Source organism: Leptonychotes weddellii, chromosome 13 (assembly GCF_054177405.1).
Source record: "Leptonychotes weddellii isolate Sample4059 chromosome 13, ASM5417740v2, whole genome shotgun sequence".
Classification (NCBI taxonomy): Eukaryota; Metazoa; Chordata; class Mammalia; order Carnivora; family Phocidae; genus Leptonychotes; species Leptonychotes weddellii.
Genome location: NC_138381.1, coordinates 12,098,477 through 12,112,923, shown reverse-complemented (window position 1 = coordinate 12,112,923; position 14,447 = coordinate 12,098,477). Strand labels below are relative to the sequence as shown.

At 45.5% G+C, this 14,447-nt stretch overlaps 2 protein-coding genes across 4 annotated transcripts in view; both read right to left on the bottom strand.

The window, feature by feature from the left end:
• BCL2 (BCL2 apoptosis regulator) overlaps positions 1-1,046 on the bottom strand; it is a 173,241-nt gene extending 172,195 nt beyond the window's left edge. For both annotated transcript variants that reach the window (XR_014139562.1, XM_081801079.1), the window contains exon 1: positions 175-1,046. The gene's annotated coding sequence lies outside the window, so the exon portion shown is untranslated. The remainder of the gene's footprint in view (positions 1-174) is intronic.
• A 711-nt stretch (positions 1,047-1,757) lies between these two features.
• Positions 1,758-14,447, bottom strand: part of KDSR (3-ketodihydrosphingosine reductase) — a 44,784-nt gene continuing 32,094 nt past the window's right edge. The window contains exon 10 of one of the 2 annotated variants that reach the window (XM_081801078.1): positions 1,758-6,375. In XM_081801078.1, the coding sequence (XP_081657204.1) occupies positions 6,352-6,375 (24 nt within the window). In that variant the 3' untranslated portion in view covers positions 1,758-6,351. Of the gene's footprint in view, positions 6,376-6,726; positions 10,493-14,447 lie in introns of those variants that run through there. The other variant, XM_081801077.1, reaches the window with a different exon arrangement.

Genomic DNA, 14,447 nt, shown 5'->3' with positions numbered 1-14,447 from the left:
TCCTTTATACACTGGGTGAAAGAACGCAGGGCATACACACTACAACGTACACAACTAAAAAGAATGTATTTAACTGCCTGGAAATTAAACTTAACTCGAATGCACTTAAAGTTAAAATCTCAAATGTTTCCATTGAAAGTTACATTAAACCAATTTCCTGTGCAAAGAACTTACTTGTATTTTTTAAGGACAGCATGATCCTCTGTCAAGTTTCCTTTTTTGTGAAAACAAAACAAATGCATAAGGCAAAGATTCCATCAATCTTCAGAGCTCCCCAGTTATAGCTGCTTTGAAACTTCCAAATGAATCAGGAGTTGGGGGAGGGAGGGTAAAAAATTAGGAGAATTTCCAGTTTGATTCCCAGACTTCTCCTTCACAGAAATGTCAATCCGTAGGAATCCCAACCGGAGATCTCAAGAGCACGAGAAAAAAAAAGGCAGCGGCGGCGGCAGATGAATTACAATTTTCAGTCCGGTATTCGCAGAAGTCCTGTGATTTTCCCCCTCTCGGCAATTTACACACGCACACACACGCGCGGGCACAGACATGGATCTCTATCCGCGGGACCGCTTCACTCCTCCACGGGAGACAGACAGGGACCGGGGGCCGGCGGACGAGCCGGGCACGGGGGCAGGAATCCTCTTCTGATTAAACTCCGAACAGCAAATGCATTTTCCGAAAAGCTGCTTGATAAATGAAGGCAGGACGCGCCCGGCCCGCCGGTGCCGAGCGCGAGAAGCCCGCGCTGTGTGTGGTGCGGCGAGGGGTGGGGAGAAGGAGGTGGTGGGGGAGGGTTTTATTTTTTCCCTCTTTTCCTAAAAAGGATGACGGCTACGAAGTTCTCCCCCCTGGACCCCCTCTTCCGCTGCACCCCACCGGCGCACCCCGCCTCCGGGCTGCGCACCCTTTCTCCTCCTCCTGCTCCTGCGCGGCGGCGCTGGCGGCGGCCGCCCCCTCCGCGCTCCCGCCGCGCACCCGCTCTGGGCGAGGACGGCCGCGCCGGCGGGGAGGGCCCGGCGTCCGGCACCTTCGCTGGCGGCGGCGGCGGCGGCTCGGCGGGGAAACCGAGCGCGGCGGGCGGGAGCGCGGCGGGCGGGGGAGGGGGCGGGGAGGAAGGGGGCGGGCGCGGGGCGGGCGCGGGGTGGGCGGGGGGGCCTGGCCTCTTACTTCATTCTCTCTAACCGACTGGTTTCCTGTACGTACGTCACACGGTTCATTCAAAAAAAGAAGAAAGAAAGAGCCCTCCTCGGAGCCGCCCCGCCGCCCTCCGCCCCGCTCCCCTTCCCGGGTTAAAGGAGCCGCGGCCGGGCCGGGAGCGGCGTGCCCCGCCGAGGACACATGGCGCGCAGGGCCCGCGGCCGGGGAGGGCGCGCCCGGGACGCCTCCGCCCGCCCGCTCGGCCCGCCCGCCCGCCGGGCCCGGCCGGTGGGTGGCGCGGGCGGCGCAGGCCTCCCGCGCGGCCGCGGCCGCGGCGCGGTGGGTGTGCGAGGGGCCTCCTCGGGCCTGCGGCGGGCCTGGCGCGCGCTCGGGGGGCCTGAGTGGGGCCGGGGGCGCCCGGGGGACTGCACGCGGCTTGCCGGGCGGCTGCGTCAAGGGCGCAACCGCCGGGAATCAATTCGACCCTTTTAACCGAGTGTGTGTGTGTGTGTGTGTGTGCTTCGACCCCTTTAACCGAGTGTGTGTGTGTGTACGTGTACACAGCGTGTTGCCGGCTCTTGGCAGCTGCCAGGGAGAAAACCCAGGCCCACGCTGACCCCGAGCAGTGGGACCTCGGCGTTGCCCTCCGGCGAAGAGTGGCAAGGGAAGCCCCAAGCGAGGTGTTTACTTTCAAGTCGCTTCCTAGGTGTGCAGGCGCAACGCACACCCTGGGGACACCATCCTGACCAGGGCCAGACGTAGCTCTCAGCGGGCCAGTGAAGTGGCGAGTCGAGGATATCAACGGCTCTAAAATGGCTAAGTAAATGTTTTTCCTCTGCCTCTGGCAGGACTGGCGCTAGGTTGGGGCTGGACGCTGCACGGGGCTACAGAGTAACTTTTGGGCCCCCGGTTCCTAACCCCAGGGTGGGTGGGTTTCCCGAGGCCCGTGGGGTCGCCTAGCAGCCAGGGCTAGATGGCTGCACCTTCTCAAGTTATCTACACACACACACATTATATTGTACACGCAAGCGCACAGTCTTTCATTCATCAGCCTGAATAGCCCCTAGGAGAAAAACACAAGAGGGCAAACAAGTTGTGCGTGTTTAACTATTTTTTATCTCAGAAAGTCTTTGACAAATAAAGCGCCAAGAAAAAAAAAATGTTTACTAAAAGTACAGCAGCTTACCTAATAGGGCCAAATACAAATATATAGGATGCTGGATTATAGTGCTCAAAGAAGCGCGCTGCAGTGTGTACAAACATGTTCTGACAGCATCTTTATTTTGTCTCCTTCCTAGTCTAAAATCAAAGCATGTATTCGTGAGCAAAATAAGCACAAATTATTTTCACTTCATTTATCATACCCAATCAACCAACGTGCCAACCTCTTGCATGTAGGGATGGGCGCCTCGTACAAACTTATCCCTGCAAGGAATGAAGGAAGATGCTCCTTCCTGCTTTCTAATGGCTGTGACGTGGCCCTGGGGGGTGGGAGGCTCTGGCCTGGAGATGGGACACTGGGTATAGACTGACCTGGGATATATGTTCTCACAGAGAGAGTAGAAACCTATATTAATGCCTCCACAGGATAGTTTAAGGATCTTCTCAGAAGCTTGTCTTAGACCCCCAAAATTACTTAAGAGGAATTGAAAACCTTAGTGCTGAGACCCAGCATGTGAGTGAGGAAATGAGAGGACAGAGCTGGAAAAGAGATTGTACTTCTGCAAAGGGGGCCCCCAGAAGGAAATGGATCCCCCATTCCCAGAGAAAGAAAAGCCTCCTTATTTTTTTCCCCTCCTTTGCTCCCACAGAGCCTCGCTTGACAGATTTTCTCAGACTTACTCCTTCGGTGGCATCTTGGCCATCACCAGCCATTCTCAGGACCAGTCTGCGTTCCGGTCCTTGACTAAGATTATATATTCCCCAGGAATGTTCTGAATTCTCTTTATATCGAAAGAGTGAAACCATTCCTCCATTCAGATTTGGTTATTAGATCCCACCTTCAAGTGGGAGGGAGTGGAGGGAGCCCTGGCCTGAGTCAGGAGTCCTGGGTTTGAATCCTAGATCTGTGCCGGAGACCTTCCACCCGTATGCACTATGGGCTTTTCACTTCCCAAGATGCCTTCCACTTTTCAGAGCCAATGGACTACCCTGCCTGCAGCTTTGCCTGGCTGGATTCTAGGAGTAGGGTAGCACCAGGAAGAGAAAAGAACAAGATGCAAGGAAGGGAGATTGTATCAAGAGCCTGAAAGGCCTGTGTTTTCCTTCTTTATTCTCCAGTCTGCCAAACAAAAAGCTTTTTATTGCCAGTTTTCGCCACCTACTGGTTGATGTTTAATAGTATCATTCAGAAAGTTCTCTTCATCCATCACCAATATAAACACTTCCAAAGTGTATAAAATTCAAAAAGGACATTATTCTAATCTGGGCATACATGTTTTATATATAGGCATGTAGTAAGTCTTACTATTAAACTCTTATTTAAAATGAGGATACAAAAACCCCATTCATTAACTGAGAAGGAATTGACAACTAATAGAAAAGGTGAAAGTTAAAAATATAAAACACGACCCCAAACCATTTAGGCAAATTAAAGTGGAAATAAATCCATAAAGGAAATGAGCTGACCAGAGGGAGTAAGAACAAAGGGTTCACATAACCTGCATTAAAAAAAAAAAAAAAAAAAAACTGCTTAAAAAACAGTATCTCCCAGACAAGCAATCCAAGAACACTAATTTCCAGTTTCAAGTGTCTTCTATATTATCATTTCCAGCTTTACGGAGATATAATTGACATAGCTTATATATTATGAACTCTTACACTAAATAGTGTCACGTGTTTTCAGATGGGTTGCATTTGTTGTTGGTCATTATTATAGAATAATATTATAATACTAATTCCCAATTAGCATTAGGTACTAATACTAACAGTAATACTGTTCCCAGTGCATTAATGCTCCAGAGCCTGTCTTCTGCAATAGGACTGATTGAATCCGATTTGTCCACTATGTGCTCTCAAACCATCCTTGTCATTACAAGCAAACACTGCTGCCAAATCTAAACCAACAGGTCTTGGTTTAACTGAGAAACCTAGTTAACTAATTTATGGTGGGTTCTAAACCTCAAAAAATGTTTAGAGTAACTAAGCAACAACCTTTGAAGCTAGGCAACGAACTGCAGATGAATCATTCTGTTGTGTGAGTTTAATAGCAGGCAAGTCATGTTTCCTTCTGGTTCACAAAGGCAAGTACAGGAAATTTACTCGTGGCAATTTTTTCCTTTCAAATCCATGAGTTGGCATTTAAAGTGAAATAAAATAAGAGCAGGGAATTAAATTTTTCAAATGGCTACTGCTCTCGTTGGATCAAAACTGCAGTAATAGGCCCAAACAATGTGATAACACCATAGTATGGAGGGGAAATAGGCAAAGAATTTACATTCTTCTGTGCAATGACTTTTATTCTCTTATGTGATTTAGCACACAGCACAGTGTCTCCCAGATATTCCTTACTGATGAACATGTTTAGAGAAATCAAGGTTAATGTTTTTGTTTCCTAGGGCTGCCATAACAAAGTACCACAAGCTAGGTGGCTTCAAACAGAAATTTATTCCCCCACAGTTAGGGAGGTGTGAAGTCCAAAATCAAGGTGTCAGCCGGGCCGGGCTCCCTCTGAAGGCTCTAGGGAAAAATCTTTCCTGGCCTCTTCCTAGCTTCTGGTGGCGGCGGGCAGTCCTTGGGGTGCCTGGGCAGGCATCTGCGTGACTCTGATCTGCCTCTGTTGTCATGTGCCCTTCTCCGTGTCTCTCTGTGTTCTATTCTTGTAAGGTCGCCAGCATACTGGATCAGGAACCGAATAACCTCATCTTAACTCAGTTATCTGTAAAGACCCTATTTTCAAGTAAGGTCACATTCACAGGTACTGGGGGTTAAGACATTGACAAAATCTTTTGAGGGCACACAACTCAACCCATAGCAATATATATCTAATATGGGATCTTCCAAACTAAGGAGAATGGTTTACTCCAAGGCTCAGGGCTCAGCAACTCCTGAATTTCAAGGGGCAGCATGATCTTTTTAAAGCTCAAATCTGTCCACTTTTATTTCTGCTCAGAGTTCTTCAGAGGCTAAAATCACAACTCCTCTACATGGCATGATCTGGTGCAAATCTACCACCTGGGCACCACCCTTTACTTATGCATTCCCTTCTTGCAGCCACATTAACTCTGTGCTTTCTGGAATACACCAAGATCTCTCGTGCCTTTTGCCTTTGCACATCTGCTCATCTCCCTGAAATGCACCCAACCTTCTCAGAGTGAATTCATACTCATGCCTCGAGTTTCATCTTCAGACCTTCCCCCCAGTGAGACCACGCCTGACTTCCCTGGGCAGTCCTAGGAGCCCACTTGTGCCACACGGGATAGGAGCATAAAAGGCAGAAAACAGGGGTTTGAATGTGGGCTCCATCACTTAGTAGCTGCTACCGTGGACTAGTTACTTAACCTCGCTCTGCCTGTACCCCTCTCTGTAAGGGGATATGGAGAGTACTACTAGCGGGTTAGCATATGATTGAGATGAATTAAATGTGATGTGCTCACAACAGTGACCGCCACGGGCTAGGTTTTTAATGTTAATTATGGTATCTTCATCATAGCTATTGCCAGATTCACAGGGTAATTTCTGGCATATGTTTTTCTCTGTAGATTATGAACTATTTGAGGACAGGGACTGTATTTTTCCTTTGGGCTTTCCCAGCCTAGAACAGTGTCTGACATTCAAACATTTGTGGCATAAAATTCAGAGGCCCCCAAACTGAAGAAAGGAAGTCCAGGAAGACTTGTAAGAGCCTTGAGAGAGATGAAGGAGTGGGGAGGGAAGAAATAAGAAATGTAATCACCACCAGGGAGGGATGAACTGTTTACGCAGAGTAGTATCCCCAGGGGACTGGATGCCGGGCTCAGTAAATATATGTTGAATGAGGGGAAATCGAGGGTATAAAATCAGGAGTGGAACACAAGAAAAATTTTTTTTCCTTTTTAAACATCCAAACGTAAAAATTATAGAAGGGATATCATATGCCATTTAAGGTATATACACTGCTCAAATTTAGAGAAAGCTCAAGCTTGCAAACCAAGATGTCCAAGCAATCTCTTCACGATGGAAACCAAATTTTCCCATTTAAAGACTGAGGAATATTAAGGTGTGTTATTTCATCTATCAGTCTTCTGTGTCCTTCAGAACCTAAGAAATATTTCATTGTTAGTATATGCAGGTTTAAAGTGTGGGAAATCTATTTGTTTTTATATGAAATGTAATTACATTAAGAAATTTTACTAAATTCCACTTTTCTTACCCTTTTACTCATGTATCCCATATCTGAGTCACACAGACACAGAGCATATTTGAAACAGGAGCTCAGAATGCCAAGTACTTACTCTGAAAATATTAGTTCCTAAAAAATGATCAAAATCAAGCCCTGTCAATGTTTAGAATGCGAGGTTAGGATAATGCTATGAAAGAGATTTGTGTTTTGCTTAAATGACTCTTAAGAAACTCAAATTTCTAAGGGAAAAAAATACATTTTCACATCTGTAAAACTTGTTCCCCATTTTATTTTTTGTTGTGATTCAGAAATACAAGATATGAAAATCAGGTTACAATTTTGCCACAAAAGCTTCTAAAGTAGCAAACACAAGTTCTAATATATATCAAAATAGCCATGTGCATTCTTACAGTTTAAAAATGTCTTTAGAGTTGTCCCATCAAACATGTAAAATATAATAGCTATTATCTCCTCTTCAAAATCTCAAATCTGCCGTCACCACACTGAACTAAACAAGACTGAGTCCAGAATATGGAAGGTTATGGTTAGGAGGTACTTTTTAAAGCTAAGTTACTAACAACTAAGGACATGAGAAAGATACAAAGCATCGTATGTCAAAAACTATGAATATTTAAAAGTGTCCTCATGTGAGTGAGACATGTTTAAATTAGAACATGAGGTAATAAAATTAAATCTGTTGATGATATAACTCAGTAAAAAAAATTATCATGGTATTGCCTTCTTCTAGAAAGACAAAGACATACAATTCTTTGAATTGAAGCAACTATTCCCAAATGCTTTTGCCATCTAAATATTAGAAACGCTCTCCTAATGTTCACTTCCAAGAATCAACGATATATGGTTTAACCAACAGATTTATAACTGGACATGTGTAAGTATTAATGCAGAGGCCATTATTAACAGCATTTTTCATTTTTTCTTTTCAGCCATGAAAATTAAATTTTAAAAAATAACAGAAAAGAACAATTCCCTTGACTTGGTTTTTGTAAAAAGAAATGGGGATTGTTTCTTATACCTTTTTCAATTATGAAGGGTCCTTGAACATATTTTGGAATTTCTATGGATGAACGACATTCAGTATTTTTTGAATAAATATACTCACAAATACGCTATAATAAAACAGTAAAACCAAACCCAGCAGAGGCAAGCACTTCGGAACCGATACTCAAACAAGAAACTATTGTTGGTCACAAAGAGAAAGCCAACATTTCAACAGAACTGTAATTAAACTCCTTCTGCCATGGGTAAGACATACCCACTTCTGGGTACAGTACGAAGTGTTGAATCAATGACCCCTTAAAAAAAAACAAACAACAACAACAACAAAAAAACCAACAGTTTCCTGAACAATCTGACTCAGGGTTTTTTTGTGTTTTTTTTTTTTTCCTTCCCCTGAGCAAAAAAAAAAGGCAAGTCAGTGTAAAAAATGTACAAAAACTGAGCCAAAAAAGATAAAAAATAGAATTTGCCTTTGTAATATTTTCATGTTTTGGATGAAGTTGGATCTTTGTGTGGTGCTGCTGAATGTCTATAATCCCTTATCTAAACCATTCAGGCCAGACGTGTTTCAGAATTCTTAATTTTTTAGATTTGGAAAAAGGTGATATGGGGCATGTACTGGATATTACAAAACATCTCCATAGAATCTGGGGCAATACCTATAATCAAACCCATTGGTGTTTCTTTGGGAAAAATTAAGGAAGAGTTGATGAAATGGACAAATCAAAACTATAATACATCAGTTCAAGTCAGGTTTTGCTATCAAATGAATAATGGCACCAAATTTAGGAAAAGAGGGGGAAAAAAAAACACAACAACTTAGTTCTCAAAGCTTTTTGGATACGGAGCTTTGGCCCTTTAACATGTCTGACAAAGAAGCCCATTCCCTGATGATATGATCTCCACAAAATCTGTCTCATGCCCGAGCTGCAACTGGGTTGGGGAAAGTATCTTCCACCACAGAACGGGGGCGCTTAAATTTGTTCAGGTAGCAGATTACCTGGGGGTGACTGTTGAAATAACTGTGGTGAAATAGTTAATTGGACTAAACGAGACACCATCTTGGCCTAGCCTTTCATCTAGACCAGCAGTTGGAGGTGCCAACATTCAAGGAACATTCGTGAGAAAAAAATAAAAAATAAAAGTGAGAGACATCCAGATATTAATGTGTAACTGTCTTCCGCGAATTAGGGAAATAGAGCCATTACTCTATCTTAAGAGGCTGCGAGATGTGACCCAATGTAGTTTGCAAACGATGGCTATAGAAGACGGAGAGATCCATGAAACTATTACGGCATCAACCAGCCCCATAAACTGCAATGAAGTAATTCCAAGCAACTTATATATTAAATAATTTCTTCTTTGTCAGTGTTAAAATATGCCATTCTCAGATCCTCATTTAAAAGGATGCCAAAGATTAAAGCCATTAAATATCTTACTTCAAAAAAAAAATTAAGTCATTTTAAAGTCAAGAGGTTGCAAAACTCAAGAGCAAAAAAAGGTTTGCTATAGTTTTCAGGTCTTTAATCTTTTGTAGGCATGGTATATGCATACTGTGTGTGCAAGAAGGAGGGGCATAACATTACTATGACGGGGACTATCCCTAAGTCGGGAGCACATACAGTGACAGGATGAAGCAGGGAACATTGGCCAAAACCCATCAGAGGCACTTAAATTGTGGAAATCCACTAAGCCTGTGATGTGAAAACAACATTCACGGGGCCGAGAGGATTCGAGGGCTTGTTTTGTGGGAGTGATGACTGGGCTTCCTTAACATGTGGCACGGAGAGAAGGTTCACGGGTTAAGTGGGAATCACAGAGAGAATGGGTGATCATTTTCTTTCAAAAATGAGTATCTTCAAAATCGGCCTTGTCCTACCTTCTTTTTCTTAATGAGGAAAATGTAAATATATGAGCATTGGCCTTTCTTAAAAGCTACATATATGCTACCAGAAGAATGTTACACTTCTTAATTTTTTTTCACCTGTTTTAATTCATGAGTTAGTTTAAAAAGTCAAGTCAAAAAATTTTAACTGGTCTTTTTTTTTTTTATAAAAATATTATAGCAGTATCAGCAAAATAGGAGGGAGAGATGAGAAGAATGACAAGACACTAATGGGATGGGTGAGCTCCGTGTCATCATGGCTGTTGAAGAAATTGTAAACTTTTAAGCTTCTAAGATTTTATTTCTCTTCAGAAAACATTTTAGGAGGCTGCCTCTCCCCAAGAATGAATAACAAAAAGTGCTCTACGCATTCGAGTCTAAAGAAGACAAGAAAGCATTATTTTTCCTACTGGAAAATCTCTCTCTCCTGACCTTCCCCTGCATTGCTCTCTCTCATCCCCCTGTATTTTTATGGGATCAAAGAGAGAGAGAGGCCGCGAGTGTCCACCAGAAGCACAGTGAGTTATCATGCATTCAGACTCCAGCAATGTGTAAAACTCCTCTTGAATAAAATACACCATGTTAAAAAGAAAAAAAAAAAGGCCCCAGAAACCCATACACTGCCTTTCGTGGAAGGTTAAAGAAAGTCCCCAAGGCTCTGGACTTAATGAAGAAAAAAAAAAAAAAAAAAGAATAAATAGAAAAATGTAAATGATCATTCTGGAATGATGTTCTTTACCCTGCTCACATGCTATTTGTTCCCATAGGGTCCTCACCTCTCTGCCCCAGAGAATCAAAGGTCTCCTGTTCCATATTTGCATAGTATTAATAACATCGCCTAGAGCTGAATGTCTATCCCCTCGCCCTGCAGCCAGGTTTTCTGAAGAGCACTGGTCCAATCTCACATAGTCAAAAGCAATACATACGTGTCTGTAGGCCAAAAACTGGGTCCCTTTTAGCAGCAAGCTGTTCAGATTATTTAGAAACAGTCTTTTCCCAAGGGGTAAGGATTAGGCAGTTTTGTCTGCAATTTCCGATTTTGCTCTCTGCATCATGCAGCGACGCACTATGCTGTCGAAACTTCCGAGGTAAAACAGTGCGATGGTGCGGAAGAGGCCCATGGTGACCACCTGCGAGACACAGACAGACCCCTGAGCTCGTCCGACAGCACGACACCGTAGCTCTCTTCAAGGGGTTTTAATATACTCTCTAATAAAGGGTTTCTAAGGCACGTCTTCTAATCTGCTCCAAGGATAAACATGATGAAAACTCCCTAAGCGGGGCCCTGGGTGGCTCAGTTGGTTAGGTGTCTGCCTTCAGCTCAGGTCATGATCCCGGGGTCCTGGGATCGAGTCCCATGTCCCCTGAGTCGGGCCCCCTGCTCAGTGGGGAGTCTGCGTCTCCCTCTCCCTCTGCCCCTCCTCCTTGCTCGTGCTCTCTCTCTCTTCTTTCTCTCTCAAATAAAATCTTTAAAATAAAATTTAAAAACTCCATAAGCATCAGGAGAGCACCGAGGACAGAAGCTGTCCGCTCTGCGCCCTGGCATGTGCCTGTCAGAGCTGCATCAGCAGAATATTTGCCCAATTAGTAAATTCAAATTATACAAGGACAAAATAGTAGTCCTCGGATTCTAATAGCTAGAGAAGATCCACTCCAGCATCCCAAATATCCAAACTCCCATCAAGGCTTTTTGGTTTAGGACTTACGTGCTGATCAGAAAAGTCAGACCCTATGCTAGGCGCTAGCACCATGGTGAGAAAGACACAGTGCCTGCCTGCCACGAGCTTCTTCAATAATTAGAAAGACAACCAACTGGAGGAAGGCAATTACTGTGTCAGGTTGAGACAGTGGATGTCCATTAACCATCAGGATTCCTGCCAACACGCTCTCAAGGCAACACCTCTGAGTGGAACTGTTTTCACAGCACAGAACTACAAAGAAAAGCATTTTCAAATACACTAGTTCTCGAATGTTGCCTCCCATGGGCCCTTTTTCAGAAAAGCACTAGAAGAAAGGCCACATTAAGGGGTCAATGAAGAAAGGCAATGTCATGTGACACAGGAAACAGGGGACCCAAAGCAGATGAGAGGCAGAGGGGACCCGGACATGGGACAATCAGTCCTGATGGGTGGCTCGGAAGGCTCCAGAAGGATTGCTTCCAGACGGGGAAACTGATAGAGTGATATTTCTGAGAGGAAATGAAGGCTGTCATTATTAATAATACATAGAAAAAAGCCAGTAACTGTTTCAGGAAAAACAAAAGGTTGTACAAAAAGGAAAATTAATTATGTATAATACAGAGTTCAGCTGTGAAGAGCATTTCCGTAGCCATAATAATGATGATCTCAAATACAGATCTAACCAAAATCACAATATAAGTAAAAAGGGAGGGCAGGAACGGAGGAGAGGTGGCCGTAAGCAGAAGGGGGAGGGTGTGAGGAAGAGCTAAATCCTCCTCTTTCTTGGTGGAAGCCCATGCCTGACCCCAAGCTGAGAAATCTGTGGAGTCGGCCACGTAAGTCTACACTCCGGACGCACTCTAGATGGAGGTGTGGAGGTGCCCATGTAAGTCTACCTTCTGGACGCACTCGAGATGGAGGCGTGGAGGTGCCCACGTAAGTCTACACTCCGGACGCACTCTAGATGGAGGCGTGGAGGTGCCCACGTAAGTCTACACTCCAGACACACTCTAGATGGAGACGTGGAGGTGCCCACGTAAGTCTACACTCCAGACGTGCTCTAGATGGAGGCGTGGAGGTGCCCACGTAAGTCTACACTCCAGACACACTCTAGATGGAGACGTGGAGGTGCCCACGTAAGTCTACACTCCAGACGCGCTCTAGATGGAGGCATGGAGGTGCCCACATAAGTCTATACTCTGGATGTACTCTAGATGGAGGCGTGGAGATATAAGTCTACACTCCGGCCACACTCTAGATGGAGACGTGGAGGTGCCCACGTAAGTCTACATTCTGGACGTGCTCTAGATGGAGACGTGGAGGTGCCCACATAAGTCTACACTCCGGACGCACTCTAGATGGAGACGTGGAGGCCCAGCCCACAGAACAGTGCGGCTGCATCTGAGAAAGGTGAGGGGGGGGGCAAGTGGCACTGGGGCCGCTGTTGTTCCCACAGAGCCTTGAAAACACTGGTTCTCTGAAGAGTATGCAAGGATAACTTTGAAAAACGAAAGAACCAAAGGGAAGCTGGAATAAGGCAAAACGACGGGGACAGCGAAGAGATCAGTGGTTGCCAGGGGTCCGGGAAAAGGAGGGAGGGATGAGCAGGAGGAGCATGGGTGAATGTTCGGGCTGGGGAACGACTCCGTGTGACAATGTCACAGTGGACACGTGTCAGCAGACATACATGTCAGCATACACTTGTCAAAACCCATGGGAAAGATGTGTGACACCAAGAGTCAACACCAATGTAAACCATGGACTTCAGTCAATAATGGTGTCTGCATATTGGCTCACAACTGTGCCAAGGTACCATGCTAATGCAAGATGCTGGTAATGGGGGAGTCTGGTGGGGACTGGAAGAGAGGGTGTATGGGAACTCTGTAATTTCAACTCACATTTTCTATCAACATAAAACTGCCTTAAAAAATAAAGTCTATTATTTAAGAAAAAAAATCAAGAAAAAGCAATTAGAACACAGCATACCAAAATGCTAAAATAGTTCAGTTTAAGCAATTTAACGGTCTTGGAGTTTTCTGGAAAAAGCAACACTTAAGGTGAGACCTGAAGGAAGACTGGAAGTTGGTCAGACAGAGGAAGGCTGGGGATGGAGGGACAGAGACAAAGTCATGGAAAGAGGATGAGGGGCAGGAAGGTGAGTGAGGTCGAAGGTCAGAGGGTTATATCACGTGATTAAGTGGAAGCCTTACTGGGGAGGCACTGAGGGTTGCCCTGCAAGGTGGACTTGCAGTTCAGAAAGCCCGCATGCAAATGTGATAGCAGTCACTGCACCCCTGGGTGAGTGAGCCCCTGGGATGGGGGGCCGTGGCCCATAGAACAGAGCGGCTGCCCACTGCCCCAGCTGATTACTGCCAGCTGAGAATGCAGACCCTGTACTGTCGGGCCTCTGAGTTCCCATGAAAAGTCCGAAATCTGGACTTTTTGTGGAAAATCTAATTTTAAAACCATTTTATTTCAACACACACACTCATATATCAGATGAACCAAACAAAACATTCTATAGGCCCACGGGCCCCCAGGTGACCTCCTCTGAATCACAGAGCGTGAGACCCAGGCAGGGAGCTGACTGCAGTGTCCCAGGCCTGAACAGGGGGAACAGCTGGGAAAGGAGGGGAGCCAGGACTGGAGGGAGGAGAGATGAACCTGACCCCTCACATGAGGGGCAGGAGGGGGTCCAGGATGACACCCTCTTCCTCGTTGGGCTCTTGAGTGAACATGAACATGGATCCCGATCGTGAAGACAATACAGACTTGGTGACGGGGAGGTCGGGACGGGATGCTGGGAAACACAGCTTTATTGCAGGCATGTGGAACTGGAGATGTGAGGTCACAGCCCCGGGAAAACACCTTAGAGAAATTTATACAGAACTGGAGTGGAGGAAATAGCTATGGGCTGAAGTTTTATGTCGGGCATCACTCATGTGGAAACGGGAGAAGGGACAAGATGGCCACACAGAATGCGTGGACTTAATGTGTTTGCTCTACTCGGGCACCTGAGGTTCCCACTATGTGCCAGCCACGGGCTGTGAGGGCCTGTCCTCAGAGAGCTTACATGGAATACAGCATCTACCTCTAAGAGAGAGTCAACAAAGTCATGGAAGAGAAGAGTGAAGAAAGTCCACACACAAGTCATTCGGGTTTTTAGTCTGGACACGGTCTACTGCACATAGCTTAGTATTGGTTATAAACTACCCACCAGGGTAGACAGCCCCTTTTCAGGCAGCCTCCCAGCCCTCCCTCTACACTCCACCATCCATCATCAGGTCTGTGCAGAGCCAGCCCTCTATTATTACTTGTTCTATTACACTGCATTAGTACCACCCCTCTGTCTGTCTCTCCCACTAGACTGTGAGCCCCTGGGGGGCTGGAGAGATTGCTCCCCCTC